Genomic DNA, 15367 nt, shown 5'->3' on the forward strand with positions numbered 1-15367 from the left:
TTGTAGATAGTCCTTGAATTTCTTCCAGTCTTCCTCCACCAGTTCTTCTCCCAGGTCTCGGATTCTGCCCGTCATCTCCGCCAGTTCCATATAGTCTATCAGTTGCATCTGCCATTCTTCCAGTGTGGGTAATTCTTGAGTTTTCCAGCTTTTAGCGATGAGTATCCTTGCTGCTGTTGTAGCGTACATAAAAAAGGTTCGATCCTTCTTTTGCACACTCTGACCAGCAGTGCCCAAGAGAAAGGCCTCTGGTTTCTTAAGGAAGGTATACTTAAATACCTTTTTCAGTTCATTATAAATCATTTCCCAGAAAACCTTCACTCTAGGGCAAGTCCACCAGAGGTGAAAGAATGTTCCTTCAGCTTCTTTACACTTCCAACATTTATTATCAGACACATGGTATATCTTTGCAAGCTTGACTGGGGTCATGTACCACCTGTATATCATTTTCATAATATTTTCTTTCAAGGCATTACATGCCGTAAATCTCAAACCTGTGGTCCATAACTTTTCCCAGTCAGCAAACATGATGTTGTACCCTATGTCCTGTGCCCATTTTATCATGGCTGATTTGACCGTTTCATCCTGTGTATTCCATTTTAACAGCAAATTATACATTCTTGAAAGTATCTTAGAGCAGTGTTTCCCAACCTTGTCCCTCCAGCTGTTTTTGGACTACAATTCCCATCATCCCTTGCCACTGGTCTTGCTAGTCAGGGATGATGGGAGTTGTAGTTCAAAAACAGCTGGAGGCACAAGGTTGGGAAACACTGTCTTAGAGCTGGGTTCTAACAGTTCTGTTTCTAACTTTGATTTTTCCACCTGGAATCCTACCTTTTTATCCAACTTAAAAACTTCTTTAATCTGAGCATAATGTAGCCAATCTCGCACTTTATCTTTTATTTTCTCCATACTCTGCAACCTCCAGTTATCTCCATCTTTTTCTATTATTTCCCAATATTTAGGCCATTTGGCCTCCATATTGAGTTTTTTCAAGGCCTTAGCCTCCATTGGTGATAACCACCTTGGGGTCTTGTTTTCCAATAAGTCTTTATATTTCAACCAGACATTAAATACTGCTTTTCTGACAACATGGTTCTTGAAATTCTTATGTATTTTAGCCTTGTCATACCACAGATATGCATGCCACCCAAACGCATTGTTGAATCCTTCCAAATCTAAAACATCAGTGTTCTCAAGAAGTAGCCAGTCTTTCAACCAGCAGAAAGCTGCTGATTCATAGTACAACTTTAGGTCTGGCAGGGCAAATCCCCCTCTTTCTTTAGCGTCAGTTAATATCTTAAACTTAATTCTGGGCTTTTTGCCCTGCCAGACAAATCTTGAAATATCTCTCTGCCACCTCCCAAAACACTCCATTTTGTCCACAATCTGCAAAGTTTGAAACAAAAATAACATTTTTGGCAATACATTCATCTTAATTGCAGCAATACGTCCTGTCAAAGAAAGTTTCAGTCTTGACCAAGCATCTAAATCCCTTTTAATTTCAGACCAACATTTTTCATAATTGTCTTTAAATAAGTTCCTATTCTTCGCTGTTATATTTACCCCTAGGTATCTCACTTTTTTAACCACATTTAATTCTGTCTCTTTCTGAAACCTTTCTGATTCTGAAGAAGTCAAATTTTTTTCCAAAACTTTAGTTTTTTGCTTATTAAGTTTAAATCCCGCCACTCGACCAAAGGCTTACCCCGCTTTTAGATCTGTCTCTGCAAATATCCAAGAAAACTTCTTAAAAATAGCCCGTTGATGGTTCTTGACTCCAGTCCACCTTGCACATATAAATAGACTTGTTTCCCCTATGTGTTGTGAGGGGATGTAATGAAAATGGAAGCTATTAGCACATGTGACGGTGTTGTAAACATGTATACACATTTTGGGAAAAGATGATGAAGGAAATCTCTGAAGTAATAGTTTTACCAGTGCCTTTAAACCCCAAAATTATGTCTTTTATCAATATGCACTTAATTTGTAAACAACATGCAAGTTTTCTGTTAGTAGATTTTGTTCTACCATACTACAGGACTGGAAAGAATCCTCAGGTTTTTCTTTAAATATTTGGTTTAATAAAGTTATTTTTATCCTCATTTCTGAAAAAAAAGACTAATAAATTACAGATATCTCAGGTTGCAGCGAAACCTATGGGGTTTGCCTCCATTTGGCAGCCATTTGTTATTTATATCATATTATGCCAATTCTGGGAATGGCAAACCTTGGTGAAATATGGCTTTATTTGATATTCATAACCTTTTTTTTTTTTGTGCAGTGGTACCTCTGGTTATGTATGCGTTGGGTTACGAGCTCTGCTAACCCGGAAGTGGTTGCTCCTGGTTGCTACCTTTGCCCCAGGATGTGAGCGGAAATTGCGTGCCGGAGGCGCCATTGGCAAAAGCGTGCCTCTGGTTGAGAACGGTTTCCGGTTACGATTGCACCTCCGGAACAGATTAAGTTCGTAACCAGAGGTACCACTGTATTCTCTTTGTATCACATCAGTTTTATAGTAACATACAATTTGTTGCATTGTCTCTAGAAATTGTACTTTCTTTTAGGTGGTAACGGCTGTGAAACCAGTTTCTTGTTTTGTATAGGTTTTCTTTTGTATTTTTTACAGAATTGCTATTTCAACTTCATAATATAATTTTGATTTTTTTATTTATTTAAAGAATTGGGTAGATGATCTGTTTTATATGGGAATATTTAAGGAACAGTTTTCTCACTGGAGGCTCAGGTGGCTTCAGTTATTCAGAGTGCCTTTTTTCATCTTCATTTGGTTTGCCATTCTACAGTCATTCCTGGACAGAGATAGCCTGTGCTCTGATAGCTACCTATTTTGGTTTACTGTAATTGCACCCAACAGTCTACCACTGAGATATGGGTGGGGCTGTAATTCAGTAAAAGAGCAACTGCTTTACATGCAGAAAGTCCCAGGTGTGAACCCTGGAAACATTGGTGGGGTGCTTTACATGGCCACCATAAGACCTGACAATCAGCTGATCGTTGGGTCTTGTGAAGCCCTTATGAAGTGCCCCACAAGACCTGATCAGTGCTGTGAACTGTGTATTTGTTTGCATAGTTGGATTTAAAATCATGTGGGTTAATAAGTGTTGGCTGATGTCATTATTATGTCATATTTAGCCTGCAAGGGGTGGGATAGATAACAGTCTGACCTACCGGATAGATCCAGTTCACCACTTCTGCTTTATATGTCAACAGATGCAAAACGTGTGAAGTGTAATAATGTACTATAATGTTGCAATGTTCAGTGAATTTGTTTGTGACTTCCTCTGTTATACAAAACTTACTCTTCAGAGGTTTTGACAAGCATTTGCTTCCAGAAATGGAACTCACTGAGTGCTTGTATTCAGTCTCCTACCTAATGCAGTTTGTACTCTTTGAAGCAACAGCACCACTCATTTGATTGATTAGTTCTGCATTCTCTTGCAGTGCTTTCTGCATATCAGACAATATTTTCCAGATCTTCTCTGCAAATGTAAAAAAGAAAAAGAAGGCAGCTTTGTCAATCTACTCAGGACACATATTCCAGAGAATGATGTGTATTCTAATTATGTGTACATCTGTTCATTAGATGTTGTGCCGAACTATAATATGGTTCCTCTTACAAACTCTTGATTTCAGAACCCTGAAGGCCATATTCTGGAGCTCTGTTTCTAAAAGTTGCAAGTGCCGCAGTTACTCATGGAGTTCCCTTCATCAAGCCACCTTGAGCAGCATTTGGTAGAATGTGAGCTACAAATGTAACGAATAAAGTAATAATATCATTGTAGTGCTATCTTATTGCCCTGTTCCAGTGTGGCACACTGTGTATCGGATGGAGGACCATGTGTATAACCAGATGCGGCACATGTATTTCCCCTATCTAATCCAGTAGCTGGGAGTGCATTCCTGGATTTTAGAGTACTGAAGAGAGCTCTGGCTAGGATGGGGAGTCTCTCAGTTCTCATTGTAGATGGTATATTGGTCACTACTCATGAGTGCAAGTTTTATTTGATGTCAGGGACTGGTTGAAGGAATGGCGGAAGGAACCAGTTGCGGAACCCTCAAGGGAAGAAGGCTCAGAGCCCGGGGATTGGTGGTGGGACGACAATGAGTGGTCAGAGGGCAAAAACAGGGAGGAGGAGGTGTTGGAAGCTGAAGAGGTTACAGGGCTTAATGATCAGTGAGAGCCTGTGGCAGATAGAAGTCCAGAATCAGAAGCTGATGCAGGAGAGTGGGATGAAGGAGGCCAAGATAAGTTTGACTAGTGAAGCGGCATGGGTGCCTCCCCCTCCTGCTGCGACAAGCTCCTGTCCCCACCAGAACCAGGAGAGGCATGAAGAGGGCAGAGGAGAAATTCGTGTCACATAGGCACAGTCTCAGATTGCTTAGGGAAAACCCTGGAGAGGAGGTGACTTTAGGCAGTTGGGAGGGGAGGGCCTGGGACCTTCTGGAGATTACTTACTGTGCTCATTAGGCCTGGCACTGCTGTGAAAATCCTGTTCCCTCCTCCTAATAAAGAGTTTACTTCTCTTTACTGCTGGCTTGTAAACATTCAGCCTTGTTTAACTATGTTTTTAAAAAGCCTTTTTTTTTTTGTCTAGAAATAACACTTAAATAAGCTGCCTGATACTTAGTCAGCCTGTTGATCCATCTAGTTCATTGTTGTCTGTGCTGACTGGCAGCAGCTCTCTAGGATTTCAGGCAGGAGTCCTTTCCAGCCCTACCTGGAGATTTTGGGGATCTTCTGCATGTGAAGCAGCTGCTTTGTCATGAAGCCACAACCCTTCTGCATAACACCACCTCCTTGTCCTCCTTCCTCAGGCTACAGAGAAACACAAGCTTGATTTAAAGCATTTTGCATATGATTCATAAACAACAGATACCATAGTTTTCCGAGTATAAGACTAGGTTTTTTCCAATAGAAAAGAATGTTCAAAATTGGGGATTGTCTTATACATGGATAATGCAGAGGGGGCACAGGAGATTGGTTGGAGCCATGAGCAGGAGATTTTCAGCAGCGATTGAGCAGGTGACTGGCGGCTGCGGCAAGGGCTGTTGTTGATTGGCTGCCACTGCGGCAATTGTGCGGGTGATTGGTGGCGAGCGGGCAGATGATTGTTGTCTTCAGCAATGCATGAGATTGGCAGTGGCATTCTGGCGGGTGAGTGATTTTCGGCACCCCCCCCCCCAATCTCAACAACTCTGGGCAATCTCCCCCATTTTCTTAATTTGGAGTCCCCAAAAATAGGGGTCGTCTTATACATGGGGGCGTGTTATACATGGAAAAATACGGTAATTCTGGGAAGATAGTTGAACTGGTGGCTTGGGACTGCTTTTGCTGGGTGGGTGATTTCAAGAATTCAGCTCTAAATGCATACACTCTCCTCTTCACTGGAAATTCACATTGTCCCCAAATGGCAAAGGGACACAAACTATTGATGCTTTCCCACCACTATATGCTGTGTGCATAAGGAGTCTGGCAAGGCAACTCCTTTTGTTGGCCAGGTGGCATTAGTTTGAGTAGTTGCTAATCTGATGTTGTTTTTGTTTGTAAAATACATTTCCAGGATATGTGGGGAAATGCTACAAAATGTAGGAAAGGTTTGATGGCCATCGATCAAGGATGAAGTACTAGTACATTTCCTGAACTGGCAGAGAGTTGGACCTTTAAGATTCTTACCAAATCTGCTAGACTGTGTTAGTTGAATGGAAAAGGCAAGGGGAGGGGGTAAGAATGCATCTACTCATGGAATCTGAGAGAGAAGTTGCAAGTTCTGAGGATTTGCAGCCTATTATCTCTTCTGTTGTTGGAAAAGCGTGTTTGTGATGACCAGCTTGTTCTCTTGACAGAACTCTATTAGCCTTTGCCCTGCTTCGTTTTGATCTCCAAGGCCAAACTTGCTTTTCCAAACACGCTTTTCCAACAACACAAGAGACGACTCTACACATGGACATCACCAGATGGGCAGCATAGAAATCAGATTGATTATATTCTCTGCAGCCAAAGATGGAGAAGCTCTATACAGTCAGCAAAAACAAGACCTGGAGCTGACTGTGGCTCAGATCATCAGCTTCTTATAGCAAAATTCAAGCTTAAACTGAAGAAAGTAGGAAAAACCACTGGGCCGGTAAGATACAATCTAAGTCAAATCCCCTATGAATACACAGTGGAAGTGAGGAACAGGTTTAAGGATTTAGATTTGGTGGACAGAGTGCCTGAAGAACTATGGATGGAGGCTCGTAACATTATACAGGAGGCAGCAACGAAAACCATCCCAATGAAAAGGAAATGCAAGAAAGCAAAGTGGCTATCCAATGAGGCCTTACAAATAGCGGGGGAGAGAAGGCAAGCAAAATGCAAGGGAGATCGTGAAACATACAGGAAATTGAATGCAGATTTCCAAAGAATAGCAAGGAGAGACAAGAAGACCTTCTTAAACAAGCAATGCAAAGAAATAGAGGAAAGCAATAGAATGGGAAGAACCAGAGATCTGTTCAAGAAAATTGGAGATATGAAAGGAACATTTCGCACAAAGATTTCCATAATAAAGGACAAAAGTGGAAAGGACCTAACAGAAGCAGAAGACATCAAGAAGAAGTGGCAAGAATACACAGAGGAATTATACCAGAAAGAAACGGATGTCTCATATACCCCAGGTAGTGTGGTTGCTGACCTTGAGCCAGACATCCTGGAGAGTGAAGTCAAATGGGCCTTAGAAAGCACTGCAAATAACAAGGCCAGTGGAAGTGATGGTATTCCAGCTGAACTATTTAAAATTTTAAAAGATGATGCTGTTAAGGTGCTACACTCAATATGCCAGCAAGTTTGGAAAACTCAGCAGTGGCCAGAAGATTGGAGAAGATCAGTCTACATCCCAATCCCAAAGAAGGGCAGTGCCAAAGAATGCTCCAACTATCGCACAATTGCACTAATTTCTCACGCTAGCAAGGTTATGCTTAAAATTCTACAAGGAAGGCTCAAGCAGTATGTGGACCGAGAACTCCCAGAAGTGCAAGCTGGATTTAGAAGAGGCAGAGGAACCAGAGACCAAATTGCAAACATGCGCTGGATTATGGAGAAAGCTAGAGAGTTCCAGAAAGACATTTACTTCTGCTTCATTGACTATGCAAAAGCCTTTGACTGTGTCGACCATGGCAAACTATGGCAAGTTCTTAAAGAAATGGGAGTGCCTGATCATCTCATCTGTCTCCTGAGAAATCTCTATGTGGGACAAGAAGCTACAGTTAGAACTGGATATGGAACAACTGACTGGTTCAAAATTGGGAAAGGAGTACGACAAGGCTGCATTTTGTCTCCCTGCTTATTTAACTTATATGCAGAATTCATCATGCGAAAGGCTGGGCTGGATGAATCCCTAGCCGGAATTAAGATTGCCGGAAGAAATGTCAACAACCTCAGATATGCAGATGACACAACCTTGATGGCAGAAAGTGAGGAGGAATTAAAGAACCTTTTATTGAGGGTGAAAGAGGAGAGTGCAAAATATGGTCTGAAGCTCAACATCAAAAAAACGAAGATCATGGCTACTGGTCCCATCACCTCCTGGCAAATAGAAGGGGAAGAAATGGAGGCAGTGAGAGATTTTACTTTCTTGGGCTCCATGATCACTGCAGATGGTGACAGCAGCCACGAAATTAAAAGACGCCTGCTTCTTGGGAGAAGGGCAATGACAGGCCTAGACAGCATCTTGAGAAGTAGAGACATAACCTTGCCAACAAAGGTCCGTATAGTTAAAGCTATGGTTTTCCCAGTAGTGATGTATGGAAGTGAGAGCTGGACCATAAAGAAGGCTGATCGCCGAAGAATTGATGCTTTTGAATTATGGTGCTGGAGGAGACTCTTGAGAGTCCCATGGACTGCAAGAAGATCAAACCTCTCCATTCTGAAGGAAATCAGCCCTGAGTGCTCACTGGAAGGACAGATTGTGAAGCTGAGGCTCCAATACTTTGGCCACCTCATGAGAAGAGAAGACTCCCTGGAGAAGACCCTGATGTTGGGAAAGATGGAGGGCACAAGGAGAAGGGGGCGACAGAGGATGAGATGGTTGGATAGTGTTTTCGAGGTTACCAGCATGAGTCTGACCAAGCTGCGGGGGGCAGTGGAGGACAGGAGTGCCTGGCGTTCTCTGGTCCATGGGGTCACGAAGAGTCGGACACGACTAAACGACTAAACAACAACAATCTCTTCTGTGGTTAGCTGATAAGATTTCACTTGCTGTAGGTTGTTTTTGTTGTTTTTGTTTTGTTTTTATAAATGAGAAAATAGTTTCAGCAATTTGTTAGTGTAAGCTCTCCTAAAATTGTATATTGTGATTACTATACATACATATTTAAGCTAGACCCTAGCAGTTTATTTGTATAAATAAAATGTTAAAGAAAATTATTATTACAGTTGTTCATTAGTATAAATAAATGTTTAAGAATGTTGTTATTATTATTTCAGTAATATATAATAACCTACAATTATTATAATACATTGATAACAAAATATGTAATAAAATATGTAATATGTAATAACTATTATTATTATTATTATTATTATTATTATTATTATTATTTATAATTTCATCCTTCCCCAAATCGTCCCAGGGTGGTTTATGCACAATTACAAGAACGAAAAGAGTAAATACAGAAAACTAACAGCTAACACTGGGGCAAGACTGTTTGAGCATATAACGCCCACCCTGACTTGACTGCACTGGCTGCCTGCTAGTTTCCGGGTCAAATTCAAAGGGCTGGTTTTGACCTATGAAGCCTTAAATGGCTCAGGACCACAATACATCAACGACCACCTCTCCCCATATGAACCGACCATGACCCTGTGATCATCATCTGAGGCCCTTCAAAATGTGCCGCCTCCATGAGAGATCCAGAGAGTGGCAACATGAGAATGGGCCTTTTCTGTGGTGGCTTCCTGAATGTTCTCCAGAGTGAAGCTTGCCTGGTGCTTTCATTACATATATTTAGGTGCTAGGCATAAACATTCCTTTTCTTCCAGGTCTTTGGCTTAATAATAATAATAATAATAATACCGCGCCCATCTGGCTGGATTTCCCCAGCCACTCTGGGTGACTTCCAACAGAATATTAAAAACGCGGTAAAACATCAAACATTAAAAACTTCCCTAAACGAGGAATTCCCTAAATTAAACAATCTATGGCATTTTAAGCTGTGTGTGTGTGTGTGTGTGTGTGTGTGTGTTTTAGGGTTGCTATATTTTAAAAAGTAAAAACCAGGACACTCCAAAAGCTGTTGAGTTGTTTTTTTAAAAAACAAAACAACGTGATTTTTCGATTCATTTGTGAAAGTTGCTATGCTATGTGATTTTCTCTTTTTGCACTTTGAACTGTCCTGTGGTCCTTGGATGAAGTGCAATATTATTATTATTTAACAGTAATAAATAAGAATAAACATGTTTGAAGATCAGGAGGAATATTTTAAATTTCGTGTGAAAAACAATTGGTAGGCGATGCAGCAGATGATAAAGAATGAAAATTCGCTAGATATGATGAGCAAAAATTTAATAAGGACCATGGAGTTCACAGAAATGGAAGGTTTAATGTGTATGAGAAAACGGCATAGAATATTACAAAAGTTAAAATGGGAGATGATACTTCTAAGGCTATGGCCCAGGTTAGCATCAACAGAGCGAGAGAGAAGGTAAAAAATAGAGATAAACCAAAGAGATTCCAAAAAAAGAAACACTTACAGGGATTTTTGCCTTTGAACAATGTTGTACCTTTTAATGTCCACATGGCAAAATGCATCTGATTTGCCCTCAGTATGCTAATTGAGAAGCTGCTGTTAATGATTCCAGTTGTGTAATTAGGACAATTTTTTTTTAGCTTTACTCTTCCATGGGTCCTGAGGTGTAAGTATTGTGACATTCCCCATATGAGGGGAAAGTGATGTGTGAATTGTCTCAAAATGTGGCAGACTTGCATCTCTCTAAAAATATGTAGTAGATGTTGCTTTATTTTTTATGACCTCATATGAAAATACAGTAGCTAGCATTCATTCTTTAAAATGTTTTAAAGTCTCATTTCTAGAGTCAGTGGGATTGTTACTAAATAGTGCCTAAAATTTATGTTGTACATTAATTCATGACTAGGTCTAAATTTTTAAATTATAGTTTGCTACTAAGACATATTTTTAATTTTTGTTTTCATGCTATTATTTATTGATAACTCAAGAGTATCTCAGTTGAATTACATTGCCACATTATGTCTTTAGAGGGGCATAAAGTCAGTACACATGCTTCAGTAATATCTGGTTGTTTTACCCTTATGTTTCCATTGGCAATTTGAAATTATGGCTTCAACTGCACTTTAAATATGTGATAATAGCATGTGTTTCTAATAAGGGCCAGCACCATTTTGTTGAGATAGTGTGAATGGTTGTCACTCATATATGACAAATGCACCTTCATCTGCTTCTTTGATGGCCCCCTAAAAACCATACCCTCAAATCAGACCGATGAAATTAGCTGCTGTGTAAATTGTGTGTCTGAGTGGTTCATTATCTAATCACCGTCAGAACCATAGTGATAAAGTAGTTTGAAGCAGAGAAGAGGTCTGCCAGATGATTTCAGGCCTCCCCCTTTTTTGTAAATCCTGTTTCCCTTGGAAACCCATTAGTGCTGTGTAGAACTTCAGAATTCTTTGACATAAACTTCATAGCAATTCTATTTTTTTTTATATAAAATTTTTATTAGGTTTTCAAATTTTATAAAACAAAAACAAAACATATATATTTTTAAACTCTTATTTTCATTACCCCCTTTCCCTGACTTCCCCCCACCCCCTCTTCATACATCCCAATTCCAAAAATTAGTTCAGCAAGTTCTTATCTCCCATCTTTAACATATTATTGTTATTTTTAAACTTAATCCTTTTTACTTATCCAAATTTAATTTATCCAATTCTCTTTTAAACATTAAATCTTTTTTTTTCTAAGGTCGACCTAATTACCCTTCCACGAATTTCTCCCTTTGTATTTTTGTTAATTATATGTCATAATGGCCAAATACAAAAATCATAAAATTTTGAAATTCTGTTCTCCCCTCCCTCCCTACCCCAGTTTCCATCCCTTCCCAAGCAATTATCCTAGCCCGGATTCCTCACATCAGAGGCCTTCAAGTCTCTGTCAGTCTCTCTCTGCCGATTTTGTTGGTAGCCCTTTTTGTTGGTCCTCAGGTCTCGAAGGAATTCTATCTCAGTCACATCATATTTTCTTCCATCCAAGATACTTAATAGCAGTTGCTGCAAAAAGTCAGTTGATCTCCCATACTCAAGGAGGAAGTCCCAATCATATTTCTTTACTCTTTTGAATTCCAATATTCCACGTGCTCCCGGGACTTCCTCCTTCATCTTTCTCATCTTTCGCAGATTTGTAATCCAAAGATCTTCTTCTTTATTTCCTGACAATATGGGCTTCTGATTGATATTTTCCTGCACTTTTTCCATTCCTTCTTTTCTCTCCACCAGTTCCAAAAAAGTTTTTTCTGGTTCAGCTGCAGATTCCTTATCAGGCAAATCCTTTATGCATTCAGCAGAGTCGTTTGTTTTGGAATTCAAGGTCATAAGTTCTTTGTTCATAGCCGTACTCTGCTCTTGCAGGATTCCCACGAGAAAAAACATTCTATCTCTACCAGTAATTTTCCCTCTGCAGCCATTGTAATGTCTCTAGTTCCCCCTTGGGGGATTACAGTTGCTTGATAGTCCTTTTCCAACAGCCCGTTACTTTGTTGTTTATGATTACGTTGTTTCCAGCCACCTCAGTTCAAAAGCAACACTTTTAGTTCAGAAAGTTATTAAATAACAAAGTTCTTAAATTTTAGCCGCCCGTTTGACAGCTCCTTTGACAGCTGTCAAACTCCTTGTTCTTTTTCCTCCGGCTCACACACAGGACGCTCCCGGGTTCGGGAGGGGGGGGGGTTTACACAAAAGCTTCCAAAACTCCCCACTTTCTCTCCAGCACAAAGACTTCTTCTGTCAAACTCATGGAAATATTTTTTATCTAACACCAAAAACAGTACTCTCCACCTTAGTCCACCGATCCTTGCTTTAGATCGTTTGTAGATAGGGGGGTGCGGACTTCCCTTTAGCACATCCCCCGGTTGTACCGAATTCAAAGATATAGATTTTAAAGTCCAAATTCCATTCTACTCACGGGTTATTTGTTTCCAGTCCGAATTTTGGGGAAAAAGTCAGCGCTGTCCGGCCATGGCACGCGGCTTCGCTCCACTGAAGTAGCGGTCTACTCTCAGCACCACGCCGCTCCCCGTAGCCTTTAAAAAGGCTCTTCGTGGGTCAGGGAGGGCGCTTAAAGGTGCCCACCGAGTCACCAAGTCCGCAGGCTTCCGCGCCTGCGGTTTCTGAGGGTCCCCGCGTCGCCGGCGCGGTAGGACCCGTCTTCAGTAGAGCCGATTACCTCCAGAGCTCGGAGGGAATCCGCCATTAGCCGATCGTGCTAACCCGGAAGTCTCAACTTCATAGCATTTCTAATGTTTACTGTATCTAATGAATGACTTAAAATGTTCCTGTATTATTCTGAACCATTTATTTATTAAGTGCTATATAAAAAATACTTTTATTTGGCCACCTCTAATACATTGTAAGATGCAGTGACCCCGATACTGAAAATTACTGACAGATTTCTTGTTTGAAAAACACTTAAAATGCTTGTAATTAAGTTTTGCTCTGCCCTGTTGCCTATGACTGGTAGATTGTTTCTACTTTGTGTATCTTTCTTTCGTCGTCGTCCCCCCTCCATTCAGAATACTGCTTAACATCTGAATTTTGCTCCCCCTCAAAGGATCATTTGATGATGATGATATCACACACGTTGAAGGAAGTGTTGCACCTGTTCGTGACATTGAAATAATACATGAAGAACTTAGGCTAAAAGATGAGGAAATGATCATGCCCATTATAGACAAACTAGAAAAAGTGGCTGTACGAGGAGGTGACAAGAAATTAAAACCTGAATATGTAAGTAAGAATATCTTCAATTTTTAAAAGATTTTTTTCCAGTGTAGGAATGATTTTACACAGGCATGGTGCTTATCAGCTGCAGACTTTATTGTACTGGGAAAAAGGTGCTAGTCTCAGTTTTAAGACACCTCAACTTTCTACCTCAAAATTATTCCATCTACTATGTACCATGTTGCAATGTGTTAGTTACCTCAATTCTAGTAGCAAAGACCATTTGCTATGCCTATACATTTTCCCCCAAGAAATTAAATTGCTTTGAAATGCTGTATCAGTGTTTTCATCCTCAGTTTCCGATTCTACTACTTAATGTATTTTAGGAGAAATCATAATTGTTCTGGTCTCTTATAATTTCCACACTGTATTTTGCAAAAACACTCCTATATGTTCTGTTCTTCTATTCATATTTCTTTAGTTATTTCTGTATCTAAAATTTGGTCTTTGTATGATATGTATTTGTATACCAGTTCCAGAGTACACAATAGGTTGTATCAATAGAATTGCAAGCACCCCTTCTTCTGCTTCCCAGAAAGCCACTCCCGATGCTCAGGAGACCCACTGGAATGAAGCAGGGGCGACTGAAATTTTGTGCAGCTCTCATACTCATCCCACACATTTTACAGGCTCCCCCAAGCTTTAAGAGTGGATTTTTTGGGAGTGCAGTAGGAAGAAGAAATTCATTTGTGTGAACATCTTCATGCCCACATTTCCAATAATACAATCTAATATGGGTATTGCATCTGATTTCACATATACGTTTCTCATTTAATATTTTAGAACAGCAAGTTGTATTCACTGTAGTTTAAGTATTGAAAGTGGTATAGTAACATGAACACTATTGAGCTATAGATTGATTTCCATGAAGGTGAAAGGATACCTTAATGCAGAATTCCTATATTAATCACATTGTTAATTGGAATAATATAAGTGACCGTATATATCCAGGTAAGTAAGACTGTCAGCCTGGCTGTTTGATGTTAGAAATCTAGATGTAGTCACAATCTAAATTCAAATAAATTGCTATAAATAACATAATATCCTCTCTGTGTATTTAAAATTTTGCTCACCACAGTTAAAAATCAAGAAAACCCTATAATTTTAGTGCTTCTGAAAGGACAATGGGACAGGGTAGTTTATAAAAAGAAGAAAACCAATGCAGGTGGCAGAACATGGTAAAATGCTACAAACAGGAACAAGACAATTGTGTCTTTGAAGCGGTGAATTGATTCCAGGGCCTTCCCATGGACATTGTTTCCAGACCACTTGGAAAATGTGAAGGAGGATTTGAAGACCTTTGGAGATAGAAGGACTCTTGTTTCTGCTCTGAAGAGGAGATTTGTGGTGGTAGTTGGTGACCCCACTACTGAGAGGGACCGAGACAGTAGTTTGTCCTCCTACAAGTTGTGGGATGTTTGTGGTTTCCGAGGTGTGTGCATTCAAAATGTCTGCAGTCTACTGACTGTTATCCCTTCCTGTGGATCCATGTGGGAACAAATACTCCTGCTAGGCACAGAGTTGAAAGTGTTACAAGCCCCTGGCTCTGGGTAGGAAGAGGAAGAATATTGGGGCATGGGTGGTGTTTTTGTCACTTTTCCTGTTGAAGGTTATGTCTAAGGAAGAGAGAGAATACTGGCTATGAATTTGGTATCATTGGGAAAGGTTTGAATTCTTAGAACATGGTTTATGCCAGGATGGGCAGACTGTGGTCCAGATTCAACTAACTCATTTTGTTAGTGGAAGCCAGCTCAAGGAGTCCTGCTGGTGCAAGCTTTCCCCGTTCTCTTCCTCCCTTGTGTAGCTGCTGTCCCATCTCCCAAATCTGTACTGGAGGGAGGGGAGAACCCCCAGAACAGCCCATAGAAGAGGGAAGATTGTTCCATTGGGAAGGCAGAAATGCTTGCACTTATGGACTGATCTCCTTTGTACTACTTTGAATTCTACCCAACTCTAAGAATTAAGGGTAGGATCGCTATGAGCACCTGATTACTCCAGAACAAAACTCCATTCTCTTCAACATTTGTAAGTTCCAGCAGCCTAATTTAGCACATGTCTGGGAAGCCTTTTAGTTGTTGTTGCTGCTGTTAGACGATTGGGATTCAAAACTCTTGCCGATGAACTGCAAAATCACCGGGGCATCTACCAGTGGACCCTGATATACCTTCTGCCTGGTCTTTACTTTCAAGGGAAGGACATTTGGCAGAAGTTGGATTTGGACTTTTGGCAGAGGCACATGACAAAAGGTTTGGAAGTATAGTATGTGTTTTGCAGGAGTCTCCCAAGCTTCTTCAGAAGGTATTTAAATGATTCCTTGGGGGGTGGGGGGTGGGGTGGCAATGAGG

The 15367-nt window shown here is 40.4% G+C and overlaps 1 protein-coding gene across 7 annotated transcripts in view; it reads left to right on the plus strand.

Moving 5' to 3' along the window:
* The window catches only part of OLA1 (Obg like ATPase 1), a 96173-nt gene that overhangs the window by 31793 nt on the left and 49013 nt on the right, over positions 1 to 15367 (plus strand). For 6 of the 7 annotated variants that reach the window (XM_079981231.1, XM_079981233.1, XM_079981232.1 and 3 more), the window contains one exon: positions 12853 to 13028. In XM_079981231.1, the coding sequence (XP_079837357.1) occupies positions 12853 to 13028 (176 nt within the window). Of the gene's footprint in view, positions 1 to 3654; positions 3761 to 12852; positions 13029 to 15367 lie in introns of all 7 variants that reach the window. The other variant, XM_079981235.1, reaches the window with a different exon arrangement.

The sequence above is a fragment of the Podarcis cretensis genome, assembly GCF_951804945.1.
Source record: "Podarcis cretensis genome assembly, chromosome: 1".
Lineage (NCBI taxonomy): Eukaryota > Metazoa > Chordata > Lepidosauria > Squamata > Lacertidae > Podarcis > Podarcis cretensis.